General features: G+C 56.2%; 3 protein-coding genes across 3 annotated transcripts; all 3 read right to left on the bottom strand.

Moving 5' to 3' along the window:
- Positions 1–1,776: 1,776 nt before the first annotated feature.
- LOC307067109 (metallothionein-1E-like) lies at positions 1,777–3,239 on the bottom strand (the record flags this gene model as incomplete). The annotated part of the gene is made up of 3 exons (XM_079724405.1): positions 1,777–1,868; positions 2,574–2,639; positions 3,212–3,239. The coding sequence occupies 3 exons, from the start codon at positions 3,237–3,239 to the stop codon at positions 1,777–1,779; spliced, it is 186 nt and encodes a 61-aa protein (XP_079580531.1).
- Positions 3,240–7,138: 3,899 nt separating this feature from the next.
- Positions 7,139–8,602, bottom strand: LOC307067110 (metallothionein-1E-like; the record flags this gene model as incomplete). Its single annotated transcript, XM_079724406.1, has 3 exons — positions 7,139–7,230; positions 7,937–8,002; positions 8,575–8,602. 3 exons carry the CDS (start codon positions 8,600–8,602, stop codon positions 7,139–7,141), a joined length of 186 nt encoding a protein of 61 aa, XP_079580532.1.
- Positions 8,603–12,481: 3,879 nt separating this feature from the next.
- Positions 12,482–14,085, bottom strand: LOC307067108 (metallothionein-1E; the record flags this gene model as incomplete). The annotated part of the gene is made up of 3 exons (XM_079724404.1): positions 12,482–12,573; positions 13,280–13,345; positions 14,058–14,085. The coding sequence occupies 3 exons, from the start codon at positions 14,083–14,085 to the stop codon at positions 12,482–12,484; spliced, it is 186 nt and encodes a 61-aa protein (XP_079580530.1).
- Positions 14,086–16,973: the final 2,888 nt, after the last annotated feature.

The raw sequence follows: 16,973 nt of genomic DNA, 5'->3' as shown, positions 1-16,973 counted from the left end.
GGGGGCTATTGCAGGGCATCCACACTCCCCCTGCCAGTGGATCAGTAAATTTGCAATCAAACCTTAACCTCCAGCCTGGAGTGATGCTTGCAAAACCATGAGCCTTTCCCCAAGAGCTTGTTGGAATTCAGCAAGATTGTGTCCCAGTAAAGTCACTGTGAACAGAAGCATCCTAATAGACAGAGTTTATTAAGCCCTAGTGAGGAGCTAGGCCACTCTCAATACCACACAGGGATATCATCTCCTTTTTATAGGAAATGGAGACTTAGAGAGGTCGAGCGACTCATTTAGGATACGCGGCTGGTAAGGGCCACTGTGGTCTGTGAACCAAGACTGCCTGACACCAGCACCCACGCACCCAGCACAGGCTGGCTCCTGAAATCCCCTCTTCACACAGGACACCTGTGGGTGAGTGTGGTCCTGACACTTGGGCCACGTGACTCGTCTTTCTCTTTGACTTTCCATCAAATAGCAAATCCCTCCAGAAGTTGTCAGGAGGACCAGCTCTCGCCATTATTTACAGGTCACTCAGCGCCTCACTCCTTCCTAGTAAATACCACCACCACGTTGTAAATGCAGAATCTGACACTACCCTGCACAGGCAGACATGAAGTCCTTCATCTGGAACCAATTTCCAGGTACTCTGCCTCTTGTTGGGAAGTGGCTGGGCATTACCTACAAATTCCTAGTCACTTTGTGGTTTCCAGTAGCCAAGGGCTGGATTTTGAAGGCAGCGTTCAGCCTGACCTAAAGGAACTTCCAAAGATTCAGAGCCAACTCACCACAGGGAGCTCTCAGGGGTAGCAGGTGTCCTCTCACTGGCACTGGGCCAGCCGAGACGGATGTTCCCTGTGGGGATGGTGGGAAGAGCTACTTCAGGTGTGGGTGATCCACACAGTGGGGCGTTTGAAAGTGTTTTCCGTGTTCAACATACTCCTTTGATGAACTCATGGTTTTTTTTTTTAATAATTGAAGTGTAGCTGATTTACAATATTGTGTTAGTTTCAGGCGAACAAACATGTTTTTACTTTTTAAATTTTTCCTGTACTACTCTGATCCTCATACATTTATTCAAATTTATTGAATCAACAATTGGGTTTTGTATTTTGTGTCCTTTGAAATTTTTCTTAGTAGTTCACTTAATTTTATTTTACCAAAGTTTAGGTTTGTGACGTTAGAAAATAAAAACCACAGCTAGAAAATTCACACATCTTTCAGTGCAGGGAGTTTGAGACTTCCAGGTAGGGATTCAGGTAACTGGAGGTGTGATTCCAACTTCTTTAGAGTCTATGAAGCCTAAAATCTATGAGGACGTGAAGTTAGCCAGGGAAATCAGAGGATGGGAAATGAGGCATGGAGAAGTCACCAACCCTTGCCATGCCACGAACCCTTGCCATGAGAATGGAGGGGACCTTGTATCTGCTCAACACCCTTAGAGCATCTGGTCTAATGCTCTTCCATTTTACGGAAGATGAACCCAGTGAGGGAGTGTGGCTTGTCTTAGGCACTCAGTTTGTGAGGGACTCACATTTTGTTCCAGTACCCAAGTCTCTGCACTTCTCATCCAGTCTCCTACACCAGCCCTGGCTGGTGTAGGGCAGGAGCCCTTATTCCCAATGCACAGAAAAAAGAGCCGAGTCGGAAGAGTGTCAACAGCTTTTATTACAACTCACATATTTCATAGGAAAGGGAATGTAGCAATCAAGTCAGAGTTGTATAAAAACACAGGTTGGCCCGTGGTCCTCCATTGACACCTGGGGCAGGCTCTCCGCGACATCAGGCACAGCAGCTGCACTTGTCCGAGGCCCCTTTGCAGACGCAGCCCTGGGCACACTTGGCGCAGCCCACGGGGCAGCAGGAGCAGCAGCCTGGGGAGGCAAGGGCAGCGTGCAGTCGGACCACGCGTTGTCCACAACCACCCTTCCCAACAGCAGGCCTGGCCCCAGCCGCCCTCAGGCCCAGACCCTGAGTTTACGATGGTGTCCTCTGTCCTGAGATAATTGCTCTCAGGCACTAGGTTCAGGTTGCCTGCCCCATCTGTGCCCAGGACAGGGCACAGCGCCTTGGACAGACAGTGAGCAGGGCCTCTGGGGCAAGAGAAAGCCGGCCCCCAGCACCACCAGTGATGTGAGCCACGTCCTCAGGATCAAAGTGGAGGCAAACCCCTCACAGAGTAGCTCCCGCTCGGGATAGGGAAGCTCTGGGTTGCTTCGACAGGAAGGGGCTGCACCAGGTCCGAGAAGCCACACAGGGTCACTCGCTCATGTCCCTACAGTGCTTCAGTCCCTGGGAGGATTCAGAAGCGGGCCTCAGGAGGCAGGAGGACTAGTTCTAGTGACAGGTCTGAGGTTGTTTGTTGGTGACCCGTCTGGGCCTCAGTCTCCCTGTTCTCTAGTGCGCGCCTGGGTCTCGGTCACGTCGAAGGCGATTCCAGCTCTGATTGGGAATCCCTTTCTGGTGAGGAGGGTGCCGGGAAGTTTGGTCTCTCTCCTGCTCCTGCCTGCTGAGCTCTGGGCTCCCTCCTCGCACTCAGCCCACACCCCGCATTCCCAGAGAAGGCCCCGCACACTCACTCTTCTTGCAGGACGTGCATCTGCAGGCCTTGCAGGTGCAGGAGCCAGCGCAGCTGCAGGAGCCGCCTGCCAGGAAGGGAAAGGCCAGCAGTGAGCAGGGAGAGGGATGCAGGAGCTACAGCAGACGGTCAGCAATGCCTCCCTGAGCCCTCCTCCGTCAGGACCCAGTCCTGGGAGCTCGTGTCCACTCAGGCGGATAGAGAAGCCCCAGCTCGTCTCTTCTGGTCCAAGGAGAGTAGGTCCCCTCCTGATGGGACTCCACAGGGAAGGTCCCAGGCTCCAGACCCAGCCCAGGGTGACTGGGGCCGGGGGCCAGGGCCCATGGCCTGAACCCCAAAGAGGCAGTGTCCCCTCCTCCCATCCAGTCCTGGCAGCTCCGAGGCCTCCTCCAAACACTGGGTCCCGGTCTAGCAATCCCCTGACCAGCTGGGTGACCTCAATCAGGACAGCCTGGAGCCCCCGTGCCCTCAGTGTTAACAGAGAGGCAAAGGGAGACTGACCTGCTCCCAGGGGCCTGGCTCCCAAGAAAGCCCCGGACCCGTGACAGGAGTCCTCCTGAGCTCAAACTCAAAACCCTCCCTTGTCGTCCTGTGCCTGGGAAGGGGGCATCCTAAGGCTCAAAGCCAGGGCTCCCTTACCAGTGGGGCAGGAGCACTTGGGGTCCATCTGGAGGAGAAGTGAGGCCCGAGGTCCAAAGCAAGGGGCGAAGCGGCTGCACGGGTCCGGTGGGGGCCGTGTGGGAGCGAGGAGCCCGGGGGCTCAGTTATAGGCCGAGGAGGCGGCCCGGGCGCAGAGGCCCCGCCCCCGCCTTGCACGCGCCCCGCGGGTCCGCGCCCGCGCCCGCGCCCGCGCCCGCGCCCACGCCCGCGCCGTCCGCAGCGCCCTCAGCGCCCTGGGCCGGGCTGTGAGCAACAGGCGGGGCCGAGCGCACGATTCCACTTCGGTGCCGGCTGGAGCGGAGGAACCGGGTGCCGTGCGGTAAGCGGTGTCCCAGCCCCCTGGCCGCCCCTTCCCAATGTGCCCGACGGGAGCAGCCACCCTGTTGGCGGGTTGTGCAGGAATCCAGCTCCCGCGTCCTCCGGTCTTCCCCGCCCCGGGCCCCGCGCCGCCGGCCTGCGGGTCGCCGTTTCCTGCAGCCTGAGAACAGCCCCCGCCTCCCGCTCGTGTCCCTGGCTTGGCTGGAGCCGGGGAGCGGTGTCAGAGACGGCAGGCGTATGTGACCCTCACCACCGTTTCGCCCAGCCCATGTGTCCCCAGGCGTTGCCAGCCCCGGTCCCCACCACGGTCCTTTGGAAGCACGTTTCCGGTACCGTCTCCTGGAACGGCAGCGCGGTGAACATTGCCTTCAGCCGCTAGTCCTCCTCACTTGTGTTTTCCTTTCCTGGAGGGATCATGGCTCATTTCGGCGGGGGCTTCTTTGCCTAAACTTTCCAGGGGGGCTCCTCACTGTAGCCGGTCCACCCCACGCCAGGGTGGAGGTTCCCTAATCATGGGATGCTCCCCAGGGACGGCGTCATTGTAGGTGATAGGCAGCCCTGGCGTTAAATAACAAAGCGAGACAAGTGGATAGTTCCCTTTGAGTAGTCCCGACAGTTACTCACCGTGGAGTCCAGGCCAAGCCTTGTTAATCACTTTTGCTCTTTGAACTGTCACACCAACCGGGAAGGGAGATCCTAGTCAGGAGCCCGTTTCCCAAAGGCCAAAGTACCTACAGTACAAGGAGGCTCCGGAGGCAGGCACACGGTGCTGGGGAGTGGTGCCCTGCTTCTGTGCTTTTGTCGCTTCGCAGCTGAGAGAGGGAGTCAGTGAGAAAGCTCCCCTTTGGCGCAGAGCTGTGTCCTCAGCCCGTCTCTACCATGTCCAGCTCAATCCTGGGGGCGACCAGAGTGACAGAATAGGAATGGATTTATGACTTTGTGGCTACCTTCTGACTCTCTCCTTCAGTAGTGCTCAAGAGGTTTCTTTTGGTATAACGTATTTCGGAAAATCGCTGAAAAGAGAATGGTAAGGAAATCCTGATGCAGGTGACAGCAGAAATGGCAGGATCCTTCTGTATGTGTTAGGAGGACACCGACTGTGTTACTCACGGCTTTCTACCTGTAGTGTCAACGGCTCTTTGCGTGAAGGCAGGATAACCCTCTCAGGGGAACTGGTCCCAGGCTCACAGGGTTGATGAGGACGGCCCAGAGCACAGAGCTAAACACACCATCCTTGCTTGCGTGTCTGGAAGGAGGACAATGTCTCCTAGGCTAATGATAACAAATAAATAAAGAGATAAATAAATGAATCGGTGGTACGATAGATTACTCCCTGAGTGCCCAGTATGTTCTGACCTTCTTTGCATGTATTCAATTCTGTAATCCCGAGAGCCAGACACTGTTATTTTGCCCTTTAGAGCAGAGGAGACTGAGCCAGAGAGAGGTTATGTCACAGGGCTATGTGTGACACAGATGGGACTGGCCCTCCTGCAGGCTGACTGCAGCCCCCCGCCCAACCGGACACCATGTCATCCCATGAAAGGTGAGAACACTGAACACCTGGCACAGAGGCAGCAGTGGGAAAGCCCTGAGCTGGCAGTCAGAGCCCTCTGCACAGCTCTGTGACCTCTGTGGGCTTCAGCCTCCCACCTCTGCAGCCAGGAGCACAGCTGGACTGTCTCCGAAGACCCTTGCAGCCCTGAAAAAGGAGAGGCCGGATTCAGCCTCCAGTGATGTCATAACCGGCCCCATGTGGCCGGGAGGTGAGACAGCTGTGGTGTAGGTGTAGTCCTCTGAGTATAGGCTGTGTGCCCTTGGGTAAGTTGCTTAACCTCTCTGCAATTGGCACCATCACTCCAGACCTTGCAGGTTCACTGAGTCTGTGCAAATGCTGTGGCGGTGACTCGTTCCATGGGGCTTGTTGGAGAACATCCCTACGCCCTCTGGCACTGGATAAGCAAGGTTCCTATCCACCTCTGCCCTCACCATGAGCTTGCTTGCAAACCAGGGAGCCTTTCTCCAGGAGCTTGTTGGGAGCTCAAGGATTCTCTGTGCACAAATGTCAGTGTGGAGAGAGCGATCATAAAGGACACCGTTCGGGAAGCCCGAGCTAGGAGCCAGGCCACTATCTGGCTTATTCCCCCTCATTGAAATTAATCTTTTTTATCGAAAGGAGGAAATGAAATCTCAGAGAGTATCAGTGACTTGCCAGGTCAGGAAGTGGCATGCTGGCTGTGAACCCGAGTGCCTGACACCAACACCCACGCACGCAGAACGGGCCGGCTCCCGAAATGCCCCCTTCACACAGGGCACCTGTGGGCAATCTTGCTCCTGACTTCTGAGCCACGTGTCTCCTCTTTCTCTCCGAGTGCCCATCAACTAGGAATTCCCTCCCCAGACCGCCAGGGGGCGCAACACCTGAACTATATTACCTGTTCCCTCAGCACACACTTCTTGCTAATAAACAGCACCAGGCCCTCCGCACTGCAGCACCACCATCACTCTGCAGAGGAACACATGAAGTCCTTCTTCTGAAAGCAAGTCTCAGGGAAACAGCTGGGAAATTCCCACCAAATTCAAATCACTATCGGGGTGTCAAGTAGCCACGGGCTGCATTTGAGGGAAGGGAAGATGTCAGCCTGATCTAGGGAGGACCTTGCGAAGATTCAGAGCCAAGGCCCTGCAGGGAGCTGTCACGGGTGGCGAGTGTCCTGTCAGTAGCCCTGGGCAAGCCAAGACTGATGTTCCCTGTGGGGAGGCAGGGGGCAGGGCTGCTCCGGGCGTGTGTGGTCCGCACAGTGGGGCATCTGTGAAGCGTTCCCAGGACTCGGGCACACCTTCCATGTAAGTGCAGCATATGAAAGCGTCCAGCTTTCAGAATTGCTCCTCCACGTATGAGGGTGATTTGACGTGTTGAAGGGAAAAATGGGTGTCACATATAGTGTCCTTTTACATTTTATCTTAGCGATTCTTTTTACTGACCAGGGTTAAAACTGTGGCCGAAAATACAAATAGGTCTTTCCAGGGTGTTTTAGACGCCAGTCCCGTGTAGAAGTCAAACAAGAGGGGTGTGGGATTCCATCCCCTCTGGGTACTTTTCCAGGCTCTCATCACCGAGGACTGAGTTTGGCAGGGGCCCCCAGAGAAGGAAAATGAGAAATGGACAACGTTCTCTGCAATCCATACTCGTAAGGGGAATAGAGGGAGTGTGTCCTCTGTGTGTCCAGTGCCCTATGTCATCTGGCGAGGTTTTCATTTGGAGCTGAGAAACTGAAGCTCAACTTAACCTAAGGGGCTAAGACGCTCCGTGTGCGTGTGTTTTGGGGGGTGGGGGGGTACTCTTTGGTCCAGAGCCGAGGTCTCTGCACGTCCAGTCCAGTTCCCCACGCCAGCCCTGATGGGCACGGCATCTCTTTGTTCAAGACAGACAAAGGAAGACAGAGCCAGAATAAAGTCAACAACTTTTATTACAACTCACATATTTCACAGAAAAAGGAATGTAGCGTCAGGTCCGCTTGTATGAAAAACGGTAAAATGCAGGTTTGTCCTGGTTGCTCTGTTGACACCCGGGGCAGGCTCTCCGCGACATCAGGCACAGCAGCTGCACTTGTCCGAGGCCCCTTTGCAGACGCAGCCCTGGGCACACTTGGCGCAGCCCACGGGGCAGCAGGAGCAGCAGCCTGGGGAGGCAAGGGCAGCGTGCAGTCGGACCACGCGTTGTCCGCAACCACCCTTCCCAACAGCAGGCCTGGCCCCAGCCGCCCTCAGGCCCAGACCCTGAGTTTACGATGGTGTCCTCTGTCCTGAGATAATTGCTCTCAGGCACTAGGTTCAGGTTGCCTGCCCCATCTGTGCCCGGGACAGGGCACAGCGCCTTGGAGAGACACTGAGCAGGGCCTCTGGGGACAAGACAAAGCCAGCCCCCAGCACCACCAGTGATGTGAGCCACGTCCTCAGGATCAAAGTGGAGGCAAACCCCTCACAGAGCAGCTCCCGCTCGGGATAGGGAGGCTCTGGGCTGCTTCGACAGGAAGGGGCTGCACCAGGTCCGAGAAGCCACACAGGGTCACTCGTTCATGTCCCTACAGTGCTTCAGTCCCTGGGAGGATTCAGAAGCGTGACTCAGGAGGGAGGAGGACTAGTTCTAGTGACAGGTCTGAGGTTGTTTGTTGGTGACCCGTCTGGGCCTCAGTCTCCCTGTTCTCTAGTGCGCGCCTGGGTCTCGGTCATGTCGAAGGCGATTCCAGCTCTGACTGGGAATCCCTTCCTGGTGAGGGGGGTGCCGGGAAGTTTGGTCACTGTCCTGCTCCTGCCTGCTGAGCTCTGGGCTCCCTCCTCGCACTCAGCCCACACCCCGCATTGCCAGAGAAGGCCCCGCACACTCACTCTTCTTGCAGGACGTGCATCTGCAGGCCTTGCAGGTGCAGGAGCCAGCGCAGCTGCAGGAGCCGCCTGCCAGGAAGGGAAAGGCCAGCAGTGAGCAGGGAGAGGGATGCAGGAGCTACAGCAGACGGTCAGCAATGCCTCCCTGAGCCCTCCTCCGTCAGGACCCAGTCCTGGGAGCTCGTGTCCACTCAGGCGGATAGAGAAGCCCCAGCTCGTCTCTTCTGGTCCAAGGAGAGTAGGTCCCCTCCTGATGGGACTCCACAGGGAAGGTCCCAGGCTCCAGACCCAGCCCAGGCTGACTGGGGCCGGGGGCCAGGGCCCATGGCCTGAACCCCAAAGAGGCAGTGTCCCCTCCTCCCATCCAGTCCTGGCAGCTCCGAGCCCTCCTCCAAACACTGGGTCCCGGTCTAGCAATCCCCTGACCAGCTGGGTGACCTCAATCAGGACAGCCTGGAGCCCCCGTGACCTCAGTGTTAACAGAGAGGCAAAGGGAGACTGACCTGCTCCCAGGGGCCTGGCTCCCAAGAAAGCCCCGGACCCGTGACAGGAGTCCTCCTGAGCTCAAACTCAAAACCCTCCCTTGTCGTCCTGTGCCTGGGAAGGGGGCATCCTAAGGCTCAAAGCCAGGGCTCCCTTACCAGTGGGGCAGGAGCACTTGGGGTCCATCTGGAGGAGAAGTGAGGCCCGAGGTCCAAAGCAAGGGGCGAAGCGGCTGCACGGGTCCGGTGGGGGCCGTGTGGGAGCGAGGAGCCCGGGGGCTCAGTTATAGGCCGAGGAGGCGGCCCGGGCGCAGAGGCCCCGCCCCCGCCTTGCACGCGCCCCGCGGGTCCGCGCCCGCGCCCACGCCCGCGCCGTCCGCATCGCCCTCGGCGCCCTGGGCCGGGCTGTGAGCAACAGGCGGGGCCGAGCGCAGGATTCCACTTCGGTGCCGGCTGGAGCGTAGGAACCGGGTGCCGTGCGGTAAGCGGTGTCCCAGCCCCCTGGCCGCCCCTTCCCAATGTGCCCGACGGGAGCAGCCACCCTGTTGGCGGGTTGTGCAGGAATCCAGCTCCCGCGTCCTCCGGTCTTCCCCGCCCCGGGCCCCGCGCCGCCGGCCTGCGGGTCGCCGTTTCCTGTAGCCTGAGAACAGCCCCCGCCTCCCGCTCGTGTCCCTGGCTTGGCTGGAGCCGGGGAGCGGTGTCAGAGACGGCAGGCGTATGTGACCCTCACCACCGTTTCGCCCAGCCCATGTGTCCCCAGGCGTTGCCAGCCCCGGTCCCCACCACGGTCCTTTGGAAGCACGTTTCCGGTACCGTCTCCTGGAACGGCAGCGCGGTGAACATTGCCTTCAGCCGCTAGTCCTCCTCACTTGTGTTTTCCTTTCCTGGAGGGATCATGGCTCATTTCGGCGGGGGCTTCTTTGCCTAAACTTTCCAGGGGGGCTCCTCACTGTAGCCGGTCCACCCCACGCCAGGGTGGAGGTTCCCTAATCATGGGATGCTCCCCAGGGACGGCGTCATTGTAGGTGATAGGCAGCCCTGGCGTTAAATAACAAAGCGAGACAAGTGGATAGTTCCCTTTGAGTAGTCCCGACAGTTACTCACCGTGGAGTCCAGGCCAAGCCTTGTTAATCACTTTTGCTCTTTGAACTGTCACACCAACCGGGAAGGGAGATCCTAGTCAGGAGCCCGTTTCCCAAAGGCCAAAGTACCTACAGTACAAGGAGGCTCCGGAGGCAGGCACACGGTGCTGGGGAGTGGTGCCCTGCTTCTGTGCTTTTGTCGCTTCGCAGCTGAGAGAGGGAGTCAGTGAGAAAGCTCCCCTTTGGCCCAGAGCTGTGTCCTCAGCCCGTCTCTACCATGTCCAGCTCAATCCTGGGGGCGACCAGAGTGACAGAATAGGAATGGATTTATGACTTTGTGGCTACCTTCTGACTCTCTCCTTCAGTAGTGCTCAAGAGGTTTCTTTTGGTATAACGTATTTCGGAAAATCGCTGAAAAGAGAATGGTAAGGAAATCCTGATGCAGGTGACAGCAGAAATGGCAGGATCCTTCTGTATGTGTTAGGAGGACACCGACTGTGTTACTCACGGCTTTCTACCTGTAGTGTCAACGGCTCTTTGCGTGAAGGCAGGATAACCCTCTCAGGGGAACTGGTCCCAGGCTCACAGGGTTGATGAGGACGGCCCAGAGCACAGAGCTAAACACACCATCCTTGCTTGCGTGTCTGGAAGGAGGACAATGTCTCCTAGGCTAATGATAACAAATAAATAAAGAGATAAATAAATGAATCGGTGGTACGATAGATTACTCCCTGAGTGCCCAGTATGTTCTGACCTTCTTTGCATGTATTCAATTCTGTAATCCCGAGAGCCAGACACTGTTATTTTGCCCTTTAGAGCAGAGGAGACTGAGCCAGAGAGAGGTTATGTCACAGGGCTATGTGTGACACAGATGGGACTGGCCCTCCTGCAGGCTGACTGCAGCCCCCCGCCCAACCGGACACCATGTCATCCCATGAAAGGTGAGAACACTGAACACCTGGCACAGAGGCAGCAGTGGGAAAGCCCTGAGCTGGCAGTCAGAGCCCTCTGCACAGCTCTGTGACCTCTGTGGGCTTCAGCCTCCCACCTCTGCAGCCAGGAGCACAGCTGGACTGTCTCCGAAGACCCTTGCAGCCCTGAAAAAGGAGAGGCCGGATTCAGCCTCCAGTGATGTCATAACCGGCCCCATGTGGCCGGGAGGTGAGACAGCTGTGGTGTAGGTGTAGTCCTCTGAGCATAGGCTGTGTGCCCTTGGGTAAGTTGCTTAACCTCTCTGCAATTGGCACCATCACTCCAGACCTTGCAGGTTCACTGAGTCTGTGCAAATGCTGTGGCAGTGACTCGTTCCATGGGGCTTGTTGGAGAACATCCCTACGCCCTCTGGCACTGGATAAGCAAGGTTCCTATCCACCTCTGCCCTCACCATGAGCTTGCTTGCAAACCAGGGAGCCTTTCTCCAGGAGCTTGTTGGGAGCTCAAGGATTCTCTGTGCACAAATGTCAGTGTGGAGAGAGCGATCATAAAGGACACCGTTCGGGAAGCCCGAGCTAGGAGCCAGGCCACTATCTGGCTTATTCCCCCTCATTGAAATTAATTTTTATCGAAAGGAGGAAATGAAATCTCAGAGAGTATCAGTGACTTGCCAGGTCAGGAAGTGGCATGCTGGCTGTGAACCCGAGTGCCTGACACCAACACCCACGCACGCAGAACGGGCCGGCTCCCGAAATGCCCCCCTTCACACAGGGCACCTGTGGGCAATCTTGCTCCTGACTTCTGAGCCACGTGTCTCCTCTTTCTCTCCGAGTGCCCATCAACTAGGAATTCCCTCCCCAGACCGCCAGGGGGCGCAACACCTGAACTATATTACCTGTTCCCTCAGCACACACTTCTTGCTAATAAACAGCACCAGGCCCTCCGCACTGCAGCACCACCATCACTCTGCAGAGGAACACATGAAGTCCTTCTTCTGAAAGCAAGTCTCAGGGAAACAGCTGGGAAATTCCCACCAAATTCAAATCACTATCGGGGTGTCAAGTAGCCACGGGCTGCATTTGAGGGAAGGGAAGATGTCAGCCTGATCTAGGGAGGACCTTGCGAAGATTCAGAGCCAAGGCCCTGCAGGGAGCTGTCACGGGTGGCGAGTGTCCTGTCAGTAGCCCTGGGCAAGCCAAGACTGATGTTCCCTGTGGGGAGGCAGGGGGCAGGGCTGCTCCGGGCGTGTGTGGTCCGCACAGTGGGGCATCTGTGAAGCGTTCCCAGGACTCGGGCACACCTTCCATGTAAGTGCAGCATATGAAAGCGTCCAGCTTTCAGAATTGCTCCTCCACGTATGAAGGTGATTTGACGTGTTGAAGGGAAAAATGGGTGTCACATATAGTGTCCTTTTACATTTTATCTTAGCGATTCTTTTTACTGACCAGGGTTAAAACTGTGGCCGAAAATACAAATAGGTCTTTCCAGGGTGTTTTAGACGCCAGTCCCGTGTAGAAGTCAAACAAGAGGGGTGTGGGATTCCATCCCCTCTGGGTACTTTTCCAGGCTCTCATCACCGAGGACTGAGTTTGGCAGGGGCCCCCAGAGAAGGAAAATGAGAAATGGACAACGTTCTCTGCAATCCATACTCGTAAGGGGAATAGAGGGAGTGTGTCCTCTGTGTGTCCAGTGCCCTATGTCATCTGGCGAGGCTTTCATTTGGAGCTGAGAAACTGAAGCTCAACTTAACCTAAGGGGCTAAGACGCTCCGTGTGCGTGTGTTTTGGGGGGTGGGGGGGTACTCTTTGGTCCAGAGCCGAGGTCTCTGCACGTCCAGTCCAGTTCCCCACGCCAGCCCTGATGGGCACGGCGTCTCTTTGTTCAAGACAGACAAAGGAAGACAGAGCCAGAATAAAGTCAACAACTTTTATTACAACTCACATATTTCACAGAAAAAGGAATGTAGCGTCAGGTCCGCTTGTATGAAAAACGGTAAAATGCAGGTTTGTCCTGGTTGCTCTGTTGACACCCGGGGCAGGCTCTCCGCGACATCAGGCACAGCAGCTGCACTTGTCCGAGGCCCCTTTGCAGACGCAGCCCTGGGCACACTTGGCGCAGCCCACGGGGCAGCAGGAGCAGCAGCCTGGGGAGGCAAGGGCAGCGTGCAGTCGGACCACGCGTTGTCCGCAACCACCCTTCCCAACAGCAGGCCTGGCCCCAGCCGCCCTCAGGCCCAGACCCTGAGTTTACGATGGTGTCCTCTGTCCTGAGATAATTGCTCTCAGGCACTAGGTTCAGGTTGCCTGCCCCATCTGTGCCCGGGACAGGGCACAGCGCCTTGGAGAGACACTGAGCAGGGCCTCTGGGGACAAGACAAAGCCAGCCCCCAGCACCACCAGTGATGTGAGCCACGTCCTCAGGATCAAAGTGGAGGCAAACCCCTCACAGAGCAGCTCCCGCTCGGGATAGGGAGGCTCTGGGCTGCTTCGACAGGAAGGGGCTGCACCAGGTCCGAGAAGCCACACAGGGTCACTCGTTCATGTCCCTACAGTGCTTCAGTCCCTGGGAGGATTCAGAAGCGTGACTCAGGAGGGAGGAGGACTAGTTCTAGTGACAGGTCTGAGGTTGTTTGTTGGTGACCCGTCTGGGCCTCAGTCTCCCTGTTCTCTAGTGCACGCCTGGGTCTCGGTCATGTCGAAGGCGATTCCAGCTCTGACTGGGAATCCCTTCCTGGTGAGGGGGGTGCCGGGAAGTTTGGTCACTGTCCTGCTCCTGCCTGCTGAGCTCTGGGCTCCCTCCTCGCACTCAGCCCACACCCCGCATTGCCAGAGAAGGCCCCGCACACTCACTCTTCTTGCAGGAGGTGCATCTGCAGGCCTTGCAGGTGCAGGAGCCAGCGCAGCTGCAGGAGCCGCCTGCCAGGAAGGGAAAGGCCAGCAGTGAGCAGGGAGAGGGATGCAGGAGCTACAGCAGACGGTCAGCAATGCCTCCCTGAGCCCTCCTCCTCCGTCAGGACGCGGCCCTGGGAGCTCGTGTCCACTCAGGCGGATAGAGAAGCCCCAGCTCGTGTCTTCTGGTCCAAGGAGAGTAGGTCCCCTCCTGATGGGACTCCACAGGGAAGGTCCCAGGCTCCAGACCCAGCCCAGGCTGACTGGGGCCGGGGGCCAGGGCCCATGGCGTGAACCCCAAAGAGGCAGTGTCCCCTCCTCCCATCAAGTCCTGGCAGCTCCGAGGCCTCCTCCAAACCCTGGTTCTAGCAATTCCGTGACCTGCTGGGTGACCTCAACAAAGGCAGTCTTGAGCCTCTGTACCCCCCATTCAAAAATAGAGGCTGGAAATCTCTGGCGATCTAGTGGTTACGGGACAGCGCTCTCACTTCCTAGTGTCTGGGTTCCGTCCCCGGTCAGGGAACTAAGCTCCCACAAGCTGAGTGGTACAGCCAAAAAACAAAAAACAAAAAATAGATTAAAAAAATGCTGTCGCTGCCCTGGCTGGGAAGAAAGCACTGGGTGAACCGTGGCCGTCCACTTGTGCTCAAATTGAAACTTCTTCCTCATCTAACCCCAGGGACACTGTGTCCTGGGCTGAGAAGCGGGCATCCAAGGCCCAGAGCCAGGGGTTCCTTACCAGTGGGGCAGGAGCAGTTGGGGTCCATTTGGAGCCAAGGCGAGGCCGGGGGTAGAAAGCAAGCGGCCAAGAGGCCCGTGAGCTGGTGGGAGGCGTGTCGAGCCTAGGAGCCTGCTTGCAGTGTTTGTACCCAGAGGAGGCGGCCCGGGCGCAGAGGTCCCACCCCCTCCTTGCACCCGCCCCGCGGATCTGCGCCCGCCCCGCCCGCAGCGCCGGGGGCCCGGCCGTGAGCAACCCCTGGGGCCGAGACAGGATTCTCCCAGTGTACGTGGGTCCGCTCTGCGCACGGAGAGCCGTATTTGGTGCCTGCTCGCCGGTAGGGACTGTTTGCCAGGAGGTGCGCGGTGTCCTAGCCTCCCTGTCCGCCCCTCCCGATTTTCCCGAGGGCGGCAGCCACCTTGTTCCGGGATTTTCCAGCAAGCCAGCCTCTGTATCCTCGCTGTCTTCCCCACCACCGGCCCCCGCGCTGTTGTCTTCAGGTTCCCCCTTTCCGGAGCCCGTGTGCAACCCTAGTCTCGCGCTCCCGTCCCAGGCATGGCTGGATCCTGGGAGTTGTGTGCAGAGAGCGGCGGTGGATGTGACCTTCACCACCAATCCTCCGACTCCCTCTTCCCCCACCATTTCCTGTCCTGGTCCCCACGATGGTCCTTAGGCAGCGTTTCTCTAACGTTTCTCCGTAAGAGCACCGCGACCAACTCAGGCCTCTGCCTCCCATCCTTCCTTCTTTTCTGCACTACTGAATGGATGGATGGGCACACTTGTCCCTGTGCTCCTGGCCTAAACTTGGCAGGGGATTTCCTGATCCTAGCCAGTCCACCCTGCACCAGGATGGAGGTTCCCAAAGGATGAGATCCCACCCCGTGGAAGGGATCATTGTAAGTGATGGGCAGACCTGGCATTAAATAGCAAAGCATGACAAGTGGTTATTTCCCTTTCAGTATTCAGCAGTGGGAAGGGCACTGAGCAGGCAGTCACATCCCTCTGCATAGCTCTGTGACCTCTCTGGACTTTAGTCTCCCATCTCTGCAGCCAGAAGCACAACTAGACTGTCTGAAAGGACACTTCCAGCTCTGAGTAATGATAGGCAGGACTCAGCCTTCAGTGACCTCCTAATCAGCGACCTTTGGCAAGGAGGTGAGACAGCCTTGCTATAGCTTCAGACCTCTGAATATGATCTGTGTGCCCTTAGGCAGGTTGCTGAAACTCTGGGTAGCTGGCGCAATCATTCCAGCCCCTGCAGGTTCACTGTGTTACTGGTTCAATATAGATCAAGTGATAGGAAGGGTGGGCATTGATTTTGTGTTTCTCCAAATGGTGTGGCAGCATTTTATCCTGGGGGGGGGGGCGGCTATTGCAGGGCATCCACACTCCCCCTGCCAGTGGATCAGTAAATTTGCAATCAAACCTTAACCTCCAGCCTGGAGTGATGCTTGCAAAACCATGAGCCTTTCCCCAAGAGCTTGTTGGAATTCAGCAAGATTGTGTCCCAGTAAAGTCACTGTGAACAGAAGCATCCTAATAGACAGAGTTTATTAAGCCCTAGTGAGGAGCTAGGCCACTCTCAATACCACACAGGGATATCATCTCCTTTTTATAGGAAATGGAGACTTAGAGAGGTCGAGCGACTCATTTAGGATACGCGGCTGGTAAGGGCCACTGTGGTCTGTGAACCAAGACTGCCTGACACCAGCACCCACGCACCCAGCACAGGCTGGCTCCTGAAATCCCCTCTTCACACAGGACACCTGTGGGTGAGTGTGGTCCTGACACTTGGGCCACGTGACTCGTCTTTCTCTTTGACTTTCCATCAAATAGCAAATCCCTCCAGAAGTTGTCAGGAGGACCAGCTCTCGCCATTATTTACAGGTCACTCAGCGCCTCACTCCTTCCTAGTAAATACCACCACCACGTTGTAAATGCAGAATCTGACACTACCCTGCACAGGCAGACATGAAGTCCTTCATCTGGAACCAATTTCCAGGTACTCTGCCTCTTGTTGGGAAGTGGCTGGGCATTACCTACAAATTCCTAGTCACTTTGTGGTTTCCAGTAGCCAAGGGCTGGATTTTGAAGGCAGCGTTCAGCCTGACCTAAAGGAACTTCCAAAGATTCAGAGCCAACTCACCACAGGGAGCTCTCAGGGGTAGCAGGTGTCCTCTCACTGGCACTGGGCCAGCCGAGACGGATGTTCCCTGTGGGGATGGTGGGAAGAGCTACTTCAGGTGTGGGTGATCCACACAGTGGGGCGTTTGAAAGTGTTTTCCGTGTTCAACATACTCCTTTGATGAACTCATGGTTTTTTTTTTAATAATTGAAGTGTAGCTGATTTACAATATTGTGTTAGTTTCAGGTGAACAAACATGTTTTTACTTTTTAAATTTTTCCTGTACTACTCTGATCCTCATACATTTATTCAAATTTATTGAATCAACAATTGGGTTTTGTATTTTGTGTCCTTTGAAATTTTTCTTAGTAGTTCACTTAATTTTATTTTACCAAAGTTTAGGTTTGTGACGTTAGAAAATAAAAACCACAGCTAGAAAATTCACACATCTTTCAGTGCGGGGAGTTTGAGACTTCCAGGTAGGGATTCAGGTAACTGGAGGTGTGATTCCAACTTCTTTAGAGTCTATGAAGCCTAAAATCTATGAGGACGTGAAGTTAGCCAGGGAAATCAGAGGATGGGAAATGAGGCATGGAGAAGTCACCAACCCTTGCCATGCCACGAACCCTTGCCATGAGAATGGAGGGGACCTTGTATCTGCTCAACACCCTTAGAGCATCTGGTCTAATGCTCTTCCATTTTACGGAAGATGAACCCAGTGAGGGAGTGTGGCTTGTCTTAGGCACTCAGTTTGTGAGGGACTCACATTTTGTTCCAGTACCCAAGTCTCTGCACTTCTCATCCAGTCTCCT

This window comes from Hyperoodon ampullatus, assembly GCF_949752795.1.
Source record: "Hyperoodon ampullatus genome assembly, chromosome: 18".
Lineage (NCBI taxonomy): Eukaryota > Metazoa > Chordata > Mammalia > Artiodactyla > Ziphiidae > Hyperoodon > Hyperoodon ampullatus.
This window is presented reverse-complemented; position numbering and strand designations above follow the sequence as displayed.